At 42.2% G+C, this 13530-nt stretch overlaps 1 protein-coding gene across 1 annotated transcript; it reads right to left on the bottom strand.

The window, feature by feature from the left end:
* Positions 1–173: 173 nt before the first annotated feature.
* prdm15 (PR domain containing 15) lies at positions 174–13501 on the bottom strand (the record flags this gene model as incomplete). The annotated part of the gene is made up of 24 exons (XM_080748516.1): positions 174–705; positions 1309–1530; positions 2659–2733; positions 3009–3184; positions 3736–3819; positions 4613–4744; positions 4838–4957; positions 5121–5200; positions 6262–6425; positions 6741–6881; positions 7132–7263; positions 7374–7468; positions 7869–8036; positions 8122–8209; positions 8579–8673; positions 9249–9449; positions 10348–10554; positions 10748–10831; positions 11024–11126; positions 11229–11381; positions 11587–11740; positions 12152–12245; positions 12735–12774; positions 13403–13501. The coding sequence occupies 24 exons, from the start codon at positions 13499–13501 to the stop codon at positions 181–183; spliced, it is 3432 nt and encodes a 1143-aa protein (XP_080604642.1). The 3' UTR covers positions 174–180.
* Positions 13502–13530: the final 29 nt, after the last annotated feature.

Raw genomic sequence — 13530 nt, 5'->3', positions numbered from 1 at the left:
AAGTATTTAAACTAGTGAAAACAGCCGATCTACAAGCACACAACGCCTCGCGGTGCGAGGCGTTGTGTGCTTGTAGATCTGCTGTTTTCACTACTTTTGTGCGACAGCCTTGTATGATTTGCGAAAGAACGTACAAATTTGGAGATACGTGATTTCCACCCGACAACGAACCCTGCTCTACTAGTAGCTGAACATCTGCTGCGTGGAGCCGCTCTGCTGCTGCGGGGCCATTGGCTGGCCCTGGTGCCCTGGCTCTGCGCCCTGCGCCTCCTGGCTCTCCCCTGGCCCACCCTCGACCACAGCGGTGACTTGGGTTCCCTCGACCGCCGGGACAGGCCTCCACGCAAGGGTAGGCGTTTCCAGCTGGTGGCCCATGGGGTTGACGAAGGTGGTGAGGTTGATGAAGTGGGCCACCGACTGCGGGCCGGCGCCTCCCCCGGGACCCACCGTCTCTGGGAGGAGATCAGCAGGCCGGTTGTGAAGCATGGCAGAGCCGCTGACAGTGTCAAAGGTGACGGTGAGAATGGAGTTGTCCAAGGTGAGAGGCCGGTCGCTGGCCGTCAGGTGGCCCACGGCTACGGGCTGCAGGCTGGTGAACTGGGCGGGGGCGTGGCTGTTGATGGGCGTCACTGTGATATTGGTCAGCCCCACCGAGCTGTTCGGGGAGGAGGCTGAGGGATTGTTTGGGTCAGTAAGGACCACCACCTGGAACAGCATTGTGTATACTGGGTCAATTATAACAGCAGGCACACTAGAGAAGCGTACACACATGCATACCAAGTCCGACTAGTCTCGCATGGCCAGACTGTTGCCTCCCACAATTTTCAAATGCTTCCAGAAGGTCATACATTCTGGAGCATGGAAGCTCTGATCGTGAGCAAGCGATAAGCAGATGTCAAGCCTCCCCCACTTCCATTTCGTCTTTACAGTCGCTCAAATTTAACTTAATTTAAATCAAAACCATTTAAGCATAAATAGCTTGCTGCTTAGCAGAAAAGGAAATAAAAAAAATATATATATATATATATATATATATATATATATAAAGATATTTTTAAAATATATACGGAAATGAGAAACAAATACCAGATTTCGGGAAGTGTAGTTCCATACTCTATATAGCATTCGGAGGTGGTGGAATACTTGTTTGGCTACGCAAGACTACATACTGACTGATCATCTTAAAAATGTATTCTCAACATTGGCATTCAAATTAGGTTGAGTCTTAGTTGGGACAAAAGAAAATCCATGTTAGATCATTAACATGACCAATAGCACAATTGATTGTAAATCATGCATTATATCTACCTGTTGAATACTCTGCACAGCAGAGCTTGTCTCCGTCTCATCGCCTACTATAACAGAGGTGAACTCTGTTATAGACTCATGTCTCTGCTCTGTGAAGTCAGCGTACTCATCTGATTCAGACAGCTCTGGTTCAGCTATGTGTTTCTGTTTCTTCTTGGAGTGTCGGGAGGGCCTGCTGGGCCTTTCCTGAGACAAACTGTCTTTGTCCAGGGTCAGACTAGGCTGCAAGGGGAGAAAATATTTTATGAGGTGGCACCCAGCTCAGTGACCTTGTGGTTAGAGTGTCTGCCCTGAGACTGGGAGGTTGAGGTTCGAATCCCGGCTGGGTCATACCAAAGACTCTGAAAAATGGGACCCAGTGCGTCCCAGCTTGGCACTCAACATTAAAGGTTATATTGGGTAAGTCCCGGCGACATACTAGCATCATGTCCAGGGGGTGTACTATGTCAAGCTGCCTCACGCTACAGAAACAGGAGATAGGCTCCTGCCCTATGGGCCTCATGGCTCGGCAAGGCTTACTTACTTACCCTGCCATACACTATTGTGGTTCACAGACAGCACTGATTGCAGCTTATATTAATACAATAATAAATCTGCTTTCACATTGGAATTAGAACTGTTCTTGAGTTGCCATAATAAAAACAAAAATAACTGATTGATGTCATTATGATCATATACCATTTCGATATCTAAATTCACTGACTGTCTATTTTAGGTCAATTTGCGAGCTTTCTTTTGTAGGAAGTCCATGAGGAAGGCCATCTTCAACAATGGGTTTCATTAGTATTACTATTCCTGTTCCTCCCTCTTTGCGTTCTATGCACAACTTTTATCATCACAGAAATACCTCTAATCTCACCTCATGCTTGTGGAAGATGGACTTTGGGTTTGGAACTGCCATTCTGCGGTCCAGAATGCAGAATTAATTTTAGCCTACTGTATATCTCCCTCCTATAAAGACTATATCTCCCTAGTCTCTGCAGTTTCTGGCTCTCACTGAGATTTGGATTTCCCTGGAGAACACTACTTCTACCTCTCCTTTTTTTTTTCTTCTCTGCCGATTATTTCCCTCCCTCTCAGCAACCTCATCCTTTCTCTTCACAATTGTCTTTGACAGTTACTACTCACTCTCCTCCACACTGGCATGTCTGTAGCCTGATAAGAAGCTTCCGACTAAATCATGTGACTAACACAAATAATGCTAACCCCGTCATTTAATGTATTTTTCCTTCTTTCCTCTAACTCCAGATTCACCAGACCAACCAGCTGTCCTCTAGGCCCCATCCCCTCCATGATCTGCATGGGGACAACATTTGTTGATGTTTAAAAAGTCCAAAGGTTTGTCCTTACCATGCTGATAGATGAATCATCGATCGTCGTGGCTTCCTGAAGATCATCAAATTCATCGAGTCTCACCGACATAACCTGAAGTTAAATCAAAACGACAACGTGATTTGTTTATTATCATTTTTCTTGAGCAATGTTTTAACAAAGGAACATTTTCTCCACACAGATCGTTCCGAGTATCACACATTATAGCCCAAATGACCATATCTATCGAAAACAAAAACACACTCAAGAAAAAACAAACCAACATTTTGTTCAGGAAATGGAAACAGGATTTAATGATTTAAGTAAATGGATCTTGAGTGGTTTGGAGGAGTCCAGAGTCCATTAAGAACAAAATTGGCCCTACTAACCTCGGGGTGTTTGCGTCGTATATGCCGGTTCATGGAGGCACGGGTAGACACCTTGGTCCCACACAGATGACACGACTGGGCCTCCACCTTCTCATGAGTCAGGTGCACATGCTTCTGCAGCATGTACTCAGTGAGGTACTTTTTATCACAGGTTGCGCATATCCATGTCTTACCCACTGAAGAGGAGAAATGTGTGAGAATTCAACCACACAAACTATTCTCAGAATTCGTAAAAAAAAAGAAAAAGAAAATGCTTTTAAGCCCTCTGTTTTTAGTAGTAGTAGTACCAATATTTAATTGACTTTAATGTACACAGTTATTTTCAGGAGATAAGCAGTTTGTTAGCATTGAAGTGTTTTATCCCTTAAAATTCAGGACATTTCTTTAAAAACTGGTTGCATGTGAGATAATTGTTTGTTTAGAGGAAGGACAGCGCAGACAGGAATCTGAGGAGAGAGGAGAAAGACATGCAACACTGGTTTCCAGCTGGAATCAAACTGAGGAGTGGGGCTGTTGCGATTATATGATTGACACACCAGTACCAAGGCACACGTTCAAATCAATTTGAACTGATTTTCCATGTACTTGCCCCAGGCTCAGGGTACCAACATTGCTAACCTCAAGGTTTTATATTTGGATTTATTTCCGAAAGGAAAGGATATCATGCTCATTTCCTGTGTCCCTCAACAACCTGTTTGTTTTACCAGTGTTACAATGAAATGCTTGCCTGTGTGGATGAGCTTATGTGTCTCCAGGGTGGTCCTCTCACTGAAGGTTTTTCCACACAGCTCACACATGAAGTCCTTTATACCTGAGAAAAGAGACAGGGTTTACAGCAGGGGTCTTTAACGTTTTCAGGCCAAGGACCCCTTAGCTGAGAGAGAGATGAAGCAGGAACCCCCACAACCTTATCATAGATTCCATATAGTTTCATTGTTTGACAGCAAAATCGTCAGTGTATTTTGGATTCATGTCAATTTGTGTTATCAGATATTTAACCACTTGAACTGTCAATACTTAATAAACTTGACCTTTCACTCTGTAATTAATGTGCTCTTTTTTCCCCTATACACCAAACGCCTTTGCCAAAAATAGCCGATCTACAAGCTCACAACGCCTCGCAGGGCGAGGGTCCCGGACCCCCTGTTGAAGACCCTTGGCTAATTGTCTTTTATGTGGCATCGCCACTACATCAAGTCATAGTTTTAAGACGATTAAACAATGTGACACAAACAAAGAATCTAACACTAATATGCACATAAACATTTTTGGGGGACAATGGATTGAATTCCACATCCTCTTACCCCATCCATAACCCTAACTTATCCCAATGCAAAATGGGACCACCAATTTTGTTCCCTATTAGAAAATAAATATGTTGTGGTACTTGCCAGAACAACTGGGAAAATAGCATCTTTAAAGCTAGAAATCCATAAACAATGCTTCACAAAAACATTGGCTAAATTAAATTCCATTATATATATATATATATATATATATATATATATATATATATATATATATATATATATATATAGAGTACTCCTATAGCAATCTGTACTCCTTTCTGTACAGACACATGCTATTTAAGGACAAATACTCACCTGTGTGTCTCTTGTAATGTTTCAGCATGTTGACCTTTTGAGCAAATTTGCGGCTGCACTCTTTGCATTCATATTCTTTAATGCCCTTGTGAAGTTTCATGTGGTGTCTCAGTGCATGCTTGGTCTTCATGCCTACACAGGAACAGGGTCATCCATATTCAGCAATATGATAAGCGTGTATTGTACAATGCAAACAAAATATTATAAGGTGAAGAATGACCTGACCTTTCCCACATTCGGCACACAGAAAGTCTCGGATGTCGTCATGAACTCTCAGATGTTCCTTTAACATGTCCTTCCTGGCAAATGATTTGCCACACTGGTTACAGCCGTGGCTCTTAACTCCTGGGGGAACACACACACAAAAGAACCAGAAAGGCACAAAGTGAAAATGTATTAATTTATCAATGCTTGGGGGGTCTCAAAGGGTGTAATTTATGCTCTGGGAGAAAATGTTTTGAATGTAACCCAGTAATATATGTATACTAAGAAAGATGGAAGAATTCACCTGTATGGATGATCTTGTGTCGTTCTAAGTTGCCAATGCTGTTAAAGATTCGTCCACAGATTTCACATGGATGGATGTACCTGTAGAACACACCAGCTTATATTGTTTACTGCATGTAACACTGCATGAGATTAATATTTTCTGCAGGGTTCAGAGACTAATCAGCACCACTAACTACTTTTATCACAATACAACTATTCATATAGTTATATAATTAAGACACAGACAGCAACTTCAACCAGCAGCAAATATTCTAGATTTGACTGCTACGCCTAATTTGTCCATTAGGTGGGGCCACTTAGTAAGCCCCTCACTTGAGATGACTGTACATCCATAACCATGTGAATCATAGTGGGCCAGCCATTATATGAAGAAACAGGCAAACATTCAGTGAAATGACAGATCTACAAGATAACAACATGTCACATTGCAATGCATTGTGAACTTGTGGGTCGACTATTTGCGGCATAGAGGTAGAGATTTGGTCTAGAGGTCAAAAAGGTGGGGGCCAAGTACAGACCTTGGGGGACCCTAGTCAATAATGTTTTTAGGGTTTGAATATTGACATTACTGTTTTAATATTTTATGGATATTTCCTTAACCACATGAACCCTAGCTAGCATCATATTGTGGGGGCAAACATTCAGGTAATCCAGCCAATGTACATGTTGTGAGCAGACCTGGTCGAGACTCGAGAGTTGGTTGTGTTAAGGCTTTAAGAAATGTTTGTTCTAATGCTGGTGATTTTGTTTTAAGAATACACTGGCCTCCTGTTTTTATTTCCAATGCTTGAGTAAGTTCAAGGGCAGTTAATATGGAAAGTAAAACTGCCAGAGTACAAAAAAATATAAATGACTGATATGATAGATTGATAGATTCATAGGTTCTGTATTTATAATGCACCCCCTAAAAGCACCAGCAGGTAAGCACTCGTTGAAGATTCTCATTCAAACCATATATACATATTCCGTTATCTTGATATGGCATGGTGCCAAGGTGATTTCTACCCAATATTGGTGTTTTCACCATCAACACAATGAAAACATACACTGACTGTCTTTGCACTTGTAGGTACAACAATGACCTGTGTGCCATGATGCCATCTATCTCTCTCTTTCCTACGGCCCTCTTCCAGTCTTACTTTTGCACAGCAGGATCAGGAAGCTGTTCTCTGTGGATGACCAGGTGAGCATTATATGTGGCCTTCAGGGCAAAGCGCCGGTTACAGATCCCACAGCCGTAGCCTCTCTCTTTATGCTGCTCCATGATGTGCTTCAAGTAGTCTTTTCCCTTCGCAAAGGACAACTAGTGCAGTAACAGAGACAAGACAGGGAGAGCAGAGGTCTGTGCTTAGCCATTGGTATATTTAAGATTATTAACAACGCTATGCGGACAGGCTGACCCAAGTATCAGCAAATAGCTGCCCTTGAGAGATGTATTGTTTTGTCTGGACGTGAACGACCCTGATCATTTTGGCAGATTTGGGTCATGTACACAATCTTGCAGTTCAAAGTCTTAAAGATCACAAACTGGAATGTCTCCTTTTGTATGTAACTTCTGTTACGGCATGACATGTAAGAGTAGTGGATTCAAATTAACCCAGTTCAGTACGGGGCTTACTTGGCATTTCTTGCAGTTATATTTGTGGTGCTCGGAATCCTCATCCTCATCATCCTCGTCCGTTTCATCACTATCATCACATGAGATGCCTATCTTCCTGATGAAAACCTCCCTCTCTTCCTCATCCATTAAGGCTATGTCCTGAAAAACAGTACATATTTTAACATTAAAAAAGGTTTCATTTCATTAAGTCTGGGAATAATTAAACAAAATGAAACAAAACTTTAATGGGAGATAGTTGTTTTCATAATTAACTATTCACTATTTATAAATTAGCAGTAGGCACCATGGAGGCATTGAAACTACGCAGGTCATTTTCCCCTGGACTACCTGGATGCCCCCAGGTGTGAATTTTTATATTGACATTCTTAGGGTTAGAAACAAGGTTCACCTTGAAATGAACATGAATGTGGTCTCTCAGGACATCCACGCGGAAGAACTTGCGTCCACAAATCTCACAGGTGTACTTCTTATCTCCATGAGTCAACAGATGCTTGTTCATGTTACTGCGACAGGAGAACACCTGCACGTGTACACACACACACACACGCACACACACACACACTTTATTGCTGGATCCATGCTGAGTTGCCATGCTCAGCGTCATGTCGTAGTATTGTTGCAAGGTTTCACCTTGCCACAGATGGGACAGGGCGAGGGCTCCTTCCTGTATTTGGTCGCTTCTTCACCATTGGCCTCCAGCTCCTCTTTCTTCATGTGCTTTGGGCCTGTACGATTACACATACAATGACAGGGCCCTACATCATTAAGAGCTAGAGCAAAACGAGGTGTTAACATCACATAATTCTGCATCTGAGGTTTTTAGTTAAGATCTCTTTGCACCAATGGTCGTTATTTCACAACCCTGTGAGAAAAAAGAGAAAGCCATATACTCATAAATTGATGCAAGTTACGATTATGTGGCTCTCTCTTTTGTTTTAAGAGTTTTGACTGCCTTTGACAGCTCTTATCCATACACCACCATGTACTACTTATAATGAATTTATGAACGGAAATTGAACTCGGTTCTGGCTAGGCTTCAAGCTTTCTCAGCAACCTGCCATGACGGTGTGTAAGCCTTAATGTACGATTTCTATTATCTCCTGAGTGCATGGTGGCAGAACTCACCCACACCATGCCTCCTATGGTGCTCCTGCATTACGTCCTTGCGGTAGAACATCTTGTTACAGATTTCACAGGAGTATAGCTTCTCGCCATGCTTCTTTTTGTGCTTGGAGAGGTTGCTGTTAGTGGAGAAGAACCGAGAGCAGATGTCACACTGGAACGTTTTGTCGTCTGCAAGAAGAGAGAGAAAAAGTGAACAAGTTAATTATATTCATGGCTTAAAGTAAAGCAAATAATTTATTGTCTGTGGTGATACCTGTTCTGCAGTTGTGAAACTTTAAGGCATTTTCCAGGCGAAATGACTTCTCACATGTTTTGCATTTATGCTTGTACTCCACATCAGGCTGTAGGGAAAACATGAAAACCGTAAATGGACTATATTTTATATAGCACCTTTCTAATTTTCCAACCATTCAAAGCACTTAACAGTGTATTTCACGTTCACCTGACAGTAGGGGTAACCAATAACCATGCAAGGCACCAACCTGCTCAACAGGAGCAGTTTCGGGGTTCAGTGTCTTGCTCAAGGACACTTGTGGAACAGATTTTGGAAATGGCACACGATTGCATAGTGCTGACTGAGGTGTGAGCGTGTGACCTCAACTGAGTCCATTTTGTCTAATGATATAACTGTGGACAATATCATGTATTCTGCATATTTGCTGATCACATCGCTGGTTAAAATAGAGTTAAAAGAGAAAAAGAGTACCTACCACATTCTTGCTGTGCTTGTAAGAGATGTGCTGCTTGAGGCTCTCCTTGCGGCTGAACAGCTTGTCGCATTCATCACATTTGAAAAGCTTATCACCTGAAAATCAAATCACGGGGTTTATACAGTTGGACGAGTACCTGAAATTTGGGCCCACCTTCAAAATATTGGTTTAATGCTTGAATACATCTTCAGTTGGTTCATAAACTTGAGTCCTACGTTCATGGTACCAGACAAACAAGAGCAACTGTCTGCTACTCAACAAATCTGCTTTTCACATGGCTGTGATTTTAAGGTGGGCTGTGGTCAATGAGCCAGTGCTCAATGACTATACACAACAAGCATGGCATCAAGAAGGTTTACACATTTTACTTCAAGCTCCGTTTTTAACGTTTTCAAGCTAAAGGTAGTTGGGAGATGTTCTAAACGACCGGTGGGATTTGATAATGCCAATGACTTGTTCTAAAAACATTCATAACACTAAGTGAATGTACTGTACTAGTTTCTGTGCCTTCTGTACTGTACAAGTTAAGGGTTGATACGCATTTCTCAAATGCAATAACAGCCTTTGATCTTCTAAGGACCTGAGAAAAACAAACTAATCACGTATGAGGCAAAGCAAGAGTGAAGATCAAACATCAGATACATACGTAGATACAGTATAAACAAATTACCATGAGATCGAATATGCCTGTTGAGGTTACTGCTGTTCTGAAAGATCTTGCTGCACAGGCTGCAGCGGTAGACTCTTTTGTGTTCCCTTGTCTTGTGTCTCTTTATGATGGCCACGCCATCTGCACCTATCAACAGACTGCTGCTCCCGGGAGTCGTTTCTCCTCCAGCTGTTGGTGTGCTCTCTGCTGAGGGTTTCACATCTGGAGAAAAGGAAATGGAGGCAGAGCAAGTTGTTATCAAGCGTTTTTATTTCTGCTGAACCAAAGATTCTGATTTAGCAAAACCCTTGGTATCAAAATACCCTGGTAGTGCAGCTTTCTGAAGCCTGTGTTTTAGACCTTTAGCCTACTGCAGAGAAAGCTTTGCTCGTAGATCAACTACAGTACACATGAAGCCTCTACTACTGTAATATCATGACATCTTTTTCTACAGGATGAGAGCTTAAAGCTCTGGTCTCTGGTTAATGGTCATAATGTTGTGAAAACTAATTCTCCCACTTCCCCCACATTTGTCACGTCCCGCCGGAATCAGAATGAGAATCATTATCTTAATTCCATTTCAGAATCTTGATATCTTTCTACAACAACAAAAAAAAAGAAAAAAAAGAAAAAGAAAAAAAGCTATGAACCCAAGCTTATAGACAAGACGTGGTTTTGTCGAGATGAGGGTGGGACTGCAAAAAGACAAGCCTTCATTTTACACCAGAAAATAGAGAGGCCCTGACTGAAAGGTAATTGCAGGGAAACAGAGACTCCAGAAACAGAGGAGGCAGAGTGAAGCTGACATGTAGGGCTTGACCACAGACCAGAGGTGATGGTGGCAACACCTGCACAAAAGGGGTGTTAGTGTTACAAAGGAGAATTTAGGTAGGTTGAAGATGAGATTTCAGATTTCTTGATGAGTTGTACAGAGACAGAAGAGCTTGTGTGTGTCTAGGCGAGTTTTGTAGAGGTTTTGCAGTGGCCTAAACCCTGTAACAGGAGCTGTTACGGAGACTCCTGTCCTCCCTGTGAGGAGGGACTGATATGATAGCTGTAGTTAAGTGTGTGGGCCTCAAACAAGAGACCGTTGTTAAATAAGGTCTTCTTTATTTCTCACGTTTGTTTCTCCTTGAGGTAGTAGTGGCAGAGATCCTGCGTCCCTTTGGTCTCCTTCCTCTACCGTGTCCTCTCTTGGGGGCAGACTGAGGGACAACAGGGACCGTCTCATCCTCAGGGGTTACCAGACCCTCGTCCTGGGACAAGAGCTGCTCATCTGGAATTGGTGTTAAAGTCTTCTCTTCCTGAAGGTGACTCAGCAGGTGGCCTATGATAGATTAACGCATGCAACAGTGACATTGTTTCTTCAGATATGCCCAGAGAAAATCAGCTCTTTATTACTACTTGGAAATAGCAAATGGTTAACATTACCATGAAGGAATTTTCTACAAACACGTAACTGAAAATAAATGAATAAAAGAACAAAAAGCAGTCCATGAATGTGTTGCGAGTGGACAAACCTGTATCATTTTCTTTAACTACTTGTGGCAGGGGCTCTGCACCTTCCACTTGAATATCTGGCTTAGTTTTAGGGGACATCATATCTGTTAGAGACAGTCACAGGTAAAAACCCAAATATATACAATGAGAATCGCCATCATTACACAGGCCCAGAGCTATTCCAGGCTGCACTGGTTACTATCTGTTGGTTGTCTTTTATTATACAAGGCTAGCAGCATGCAGATTTCAGATCTTATGACATAGTCTTACATTGTCATTGACATAATATGACCCACCTGGTGGTGGTGGTTGGATCAGTAGCTTAAGCATAGGCCTTTCCATCTTCTTGGCATAAAAGGCCCCATACCAAACCCTCAGCTCAGCTCCTGGTAGCACATCCTGGAAAAGGAAACAGGGATTATATTAAGGAAAAAGGGTATTAAAAAACAGAAAAACTTTAGTTGTATATACATAAAGGGGCTATAAGATATCTCCCTGTACCTGTGAGGTATTGAAGTAAACCTCATCGTCTTGTTGATAAGCAGTTAGATTCTGGTGTGTGTGGTCTGTGGCAGGTCGCACCAGCATCATCCAATTACAGTCTTCTTCATTGGAGGAGTCAAAGCACACCACCAAGCCATCTTTCTGAAAGATCTACCCATGGAAAAATAACCAGTAAAGACCAAAGAATGCACATACACCAACATTCAGCATAGTTATTTAGAATATCCCGGAACAAGTAACAAAACAACTAAAACGATTCTCAGTTAGAAATGAAAAGCTAAAAGGTTTAATCCTGAGGGAAAATATGATGGGAAAAAAAGCAACTTTTATCATTATTTATTGTTTGTAACAACACCTTCAGAGGAAACGGTCCTTCTTTCTCAAGTTGCAGTACCCTCTTTGCCTCAAAGGGCCCAAATCGGGTCCTTCTGACCAGTCGTCGAAGAACAAAAACCCCATCTTGCCCCTCAGCCACCTGACTGATTTCCAGACTATTTGGTAGGGAGGACCTGAATGGAGAAAATGCATATCATAAATCACCACTCATGATAGGCTATCCTCATACCTTTCTGTTTATAACTATCAAATTATTATATATGGCTAGATTAACCTCATATTTGTGATGGAAATTAGTATAGCGTCATATAGAGTAACACTTGGAAAACTGTCACCAAAGAAAATACCAAGCTACAAAGCCGAGCTATTTCCGTGAGCCTTTTGAAAACTCTCTCAGTCACCGGGGCAAATTCATTTTCGTTCAGGATTTATATAACGGATATCTACACAATAACTTTTAATAGACAACCAGCACACTAACTTTTGACAGAAACACTGCTATGGTTGGGTTTCATTCCCATCTGGGACACTAGTGCCCACATAAAAAAGAAAAGTTCTGGGCACTCATGATATTATTGACCCACCTAGCTCTGCTGAGCACGAAGGAGTCCTGTACGGTCACCAGTGGTCCCAGTTCAGGACACTCAGAGTTATGATACTGACCACAGTCATCACACCCTGCAGCACAGATAAAAAAACACAGGGGCGTCACAAGGGGGGGGGGGGGGGGAGTGGGACTGAGTTACTAGGGGCCAAGGTGGAGGAGGGACCTTAATTATTTGATACTTTAGCTATTGAAAAATAGCAGATATAAAGCTCACAGCACGGCACAGAGGGTCCGTGGCAAATACATATCATGTTGGGGGTCCTTCACATGAAAAGGTTTGAGCACCACTGACATAGAAACATAGGTTTTTCAAAAAACCTGAAGGATTTGAAATATTGAAAGACTTGCACAAATGCGCTGTGAGCTTGTATATCTGCTATGTTTTAATGCTTAAAGCACAAAATGTGAGTGAATCCTTGTACCCATGGGCCCAGAATTTGGTGTGACACCCCTGAAGACACACTTCACACATCACAGCTATCAGAGAATATGAGTTCACTTTCTTTTTATGCCACTCACACAAATGTCACTCACAGAAACAGACCTGTATTCATACTTACAGATATACTCATCTGGCGTCTGCTCAGCCATTATACCAACCTACAAATGTTAAATGTTGATAGTTAATTACATAGTAGGCTACTAATAATGATATAACAGCAAAAGGGGGACATCAGCCACTGCTAACTGACAGCTAGCCATTACACCCAAAATTAACTTGACCCTTTGGTCAAGTATATATTGGCCTGAATGAATTATAACTTTTGAACATAATAGCAACATGGTCTTCCAAAACAGCATGCATTTTTGTCAGACAGGGACATTTCACTTGGCTTTTCTCGATACATCAACCCCTCTGGCTAAAGCTGATGGTTATGATCATTTGAGGCTACCATAAGAATGTGTGCTGCATGTTATGCAGCATAACGTATGCAAGCCGGCGGGTAGACATGGGATCCAGGATTTCACTGGATTCCAAACTCTAGCCGGGTTTTAACTCCGATCTGACGGCTCCGTGTCTTCAGTATGTAACAAAGAACAATCGGCATGGCGGATGGAACGGAGACGCAAACCCCAACTGGAGCCTGTACACTTCAACGTCAATACGTGGGGAATAATGCGTCTTTAGGAGATTTAAAGTGATCATTTCAAACTAGCTGCACATTTTCTATAAGCCTGCGTCATTATTGTCACGAAAAACGGTACAAATGCTTGATAAACATGTTACCTCTCGTGCAAACGAATACTCATTTATCGAATCCTGACTCCGGGTTCCAATCCGCTCCAGAAACGGCGCAGGACCGGAAACAAGGCGCATGAAATGCATTATGGGGATTGAAGTCTTGGCAAATTATG

The sequence above is a fragment of the Nannobrachium achirus genome (genome assembly GCF_963921795.1).
Source record: "Nannobrachium achirus genome assembly, chromosome: 19".
NCBI classification, from domain to species: domain Eukaryota; kingdom Metazoa; phylum Chordata; class Actinopteri; order Myctophiformes; family Myctophidae; genus Nannobrachium; species Nannobrachium achirus.
This window is presented reverse-complemented; position numbering and strand designations above follow the sequence as displayed.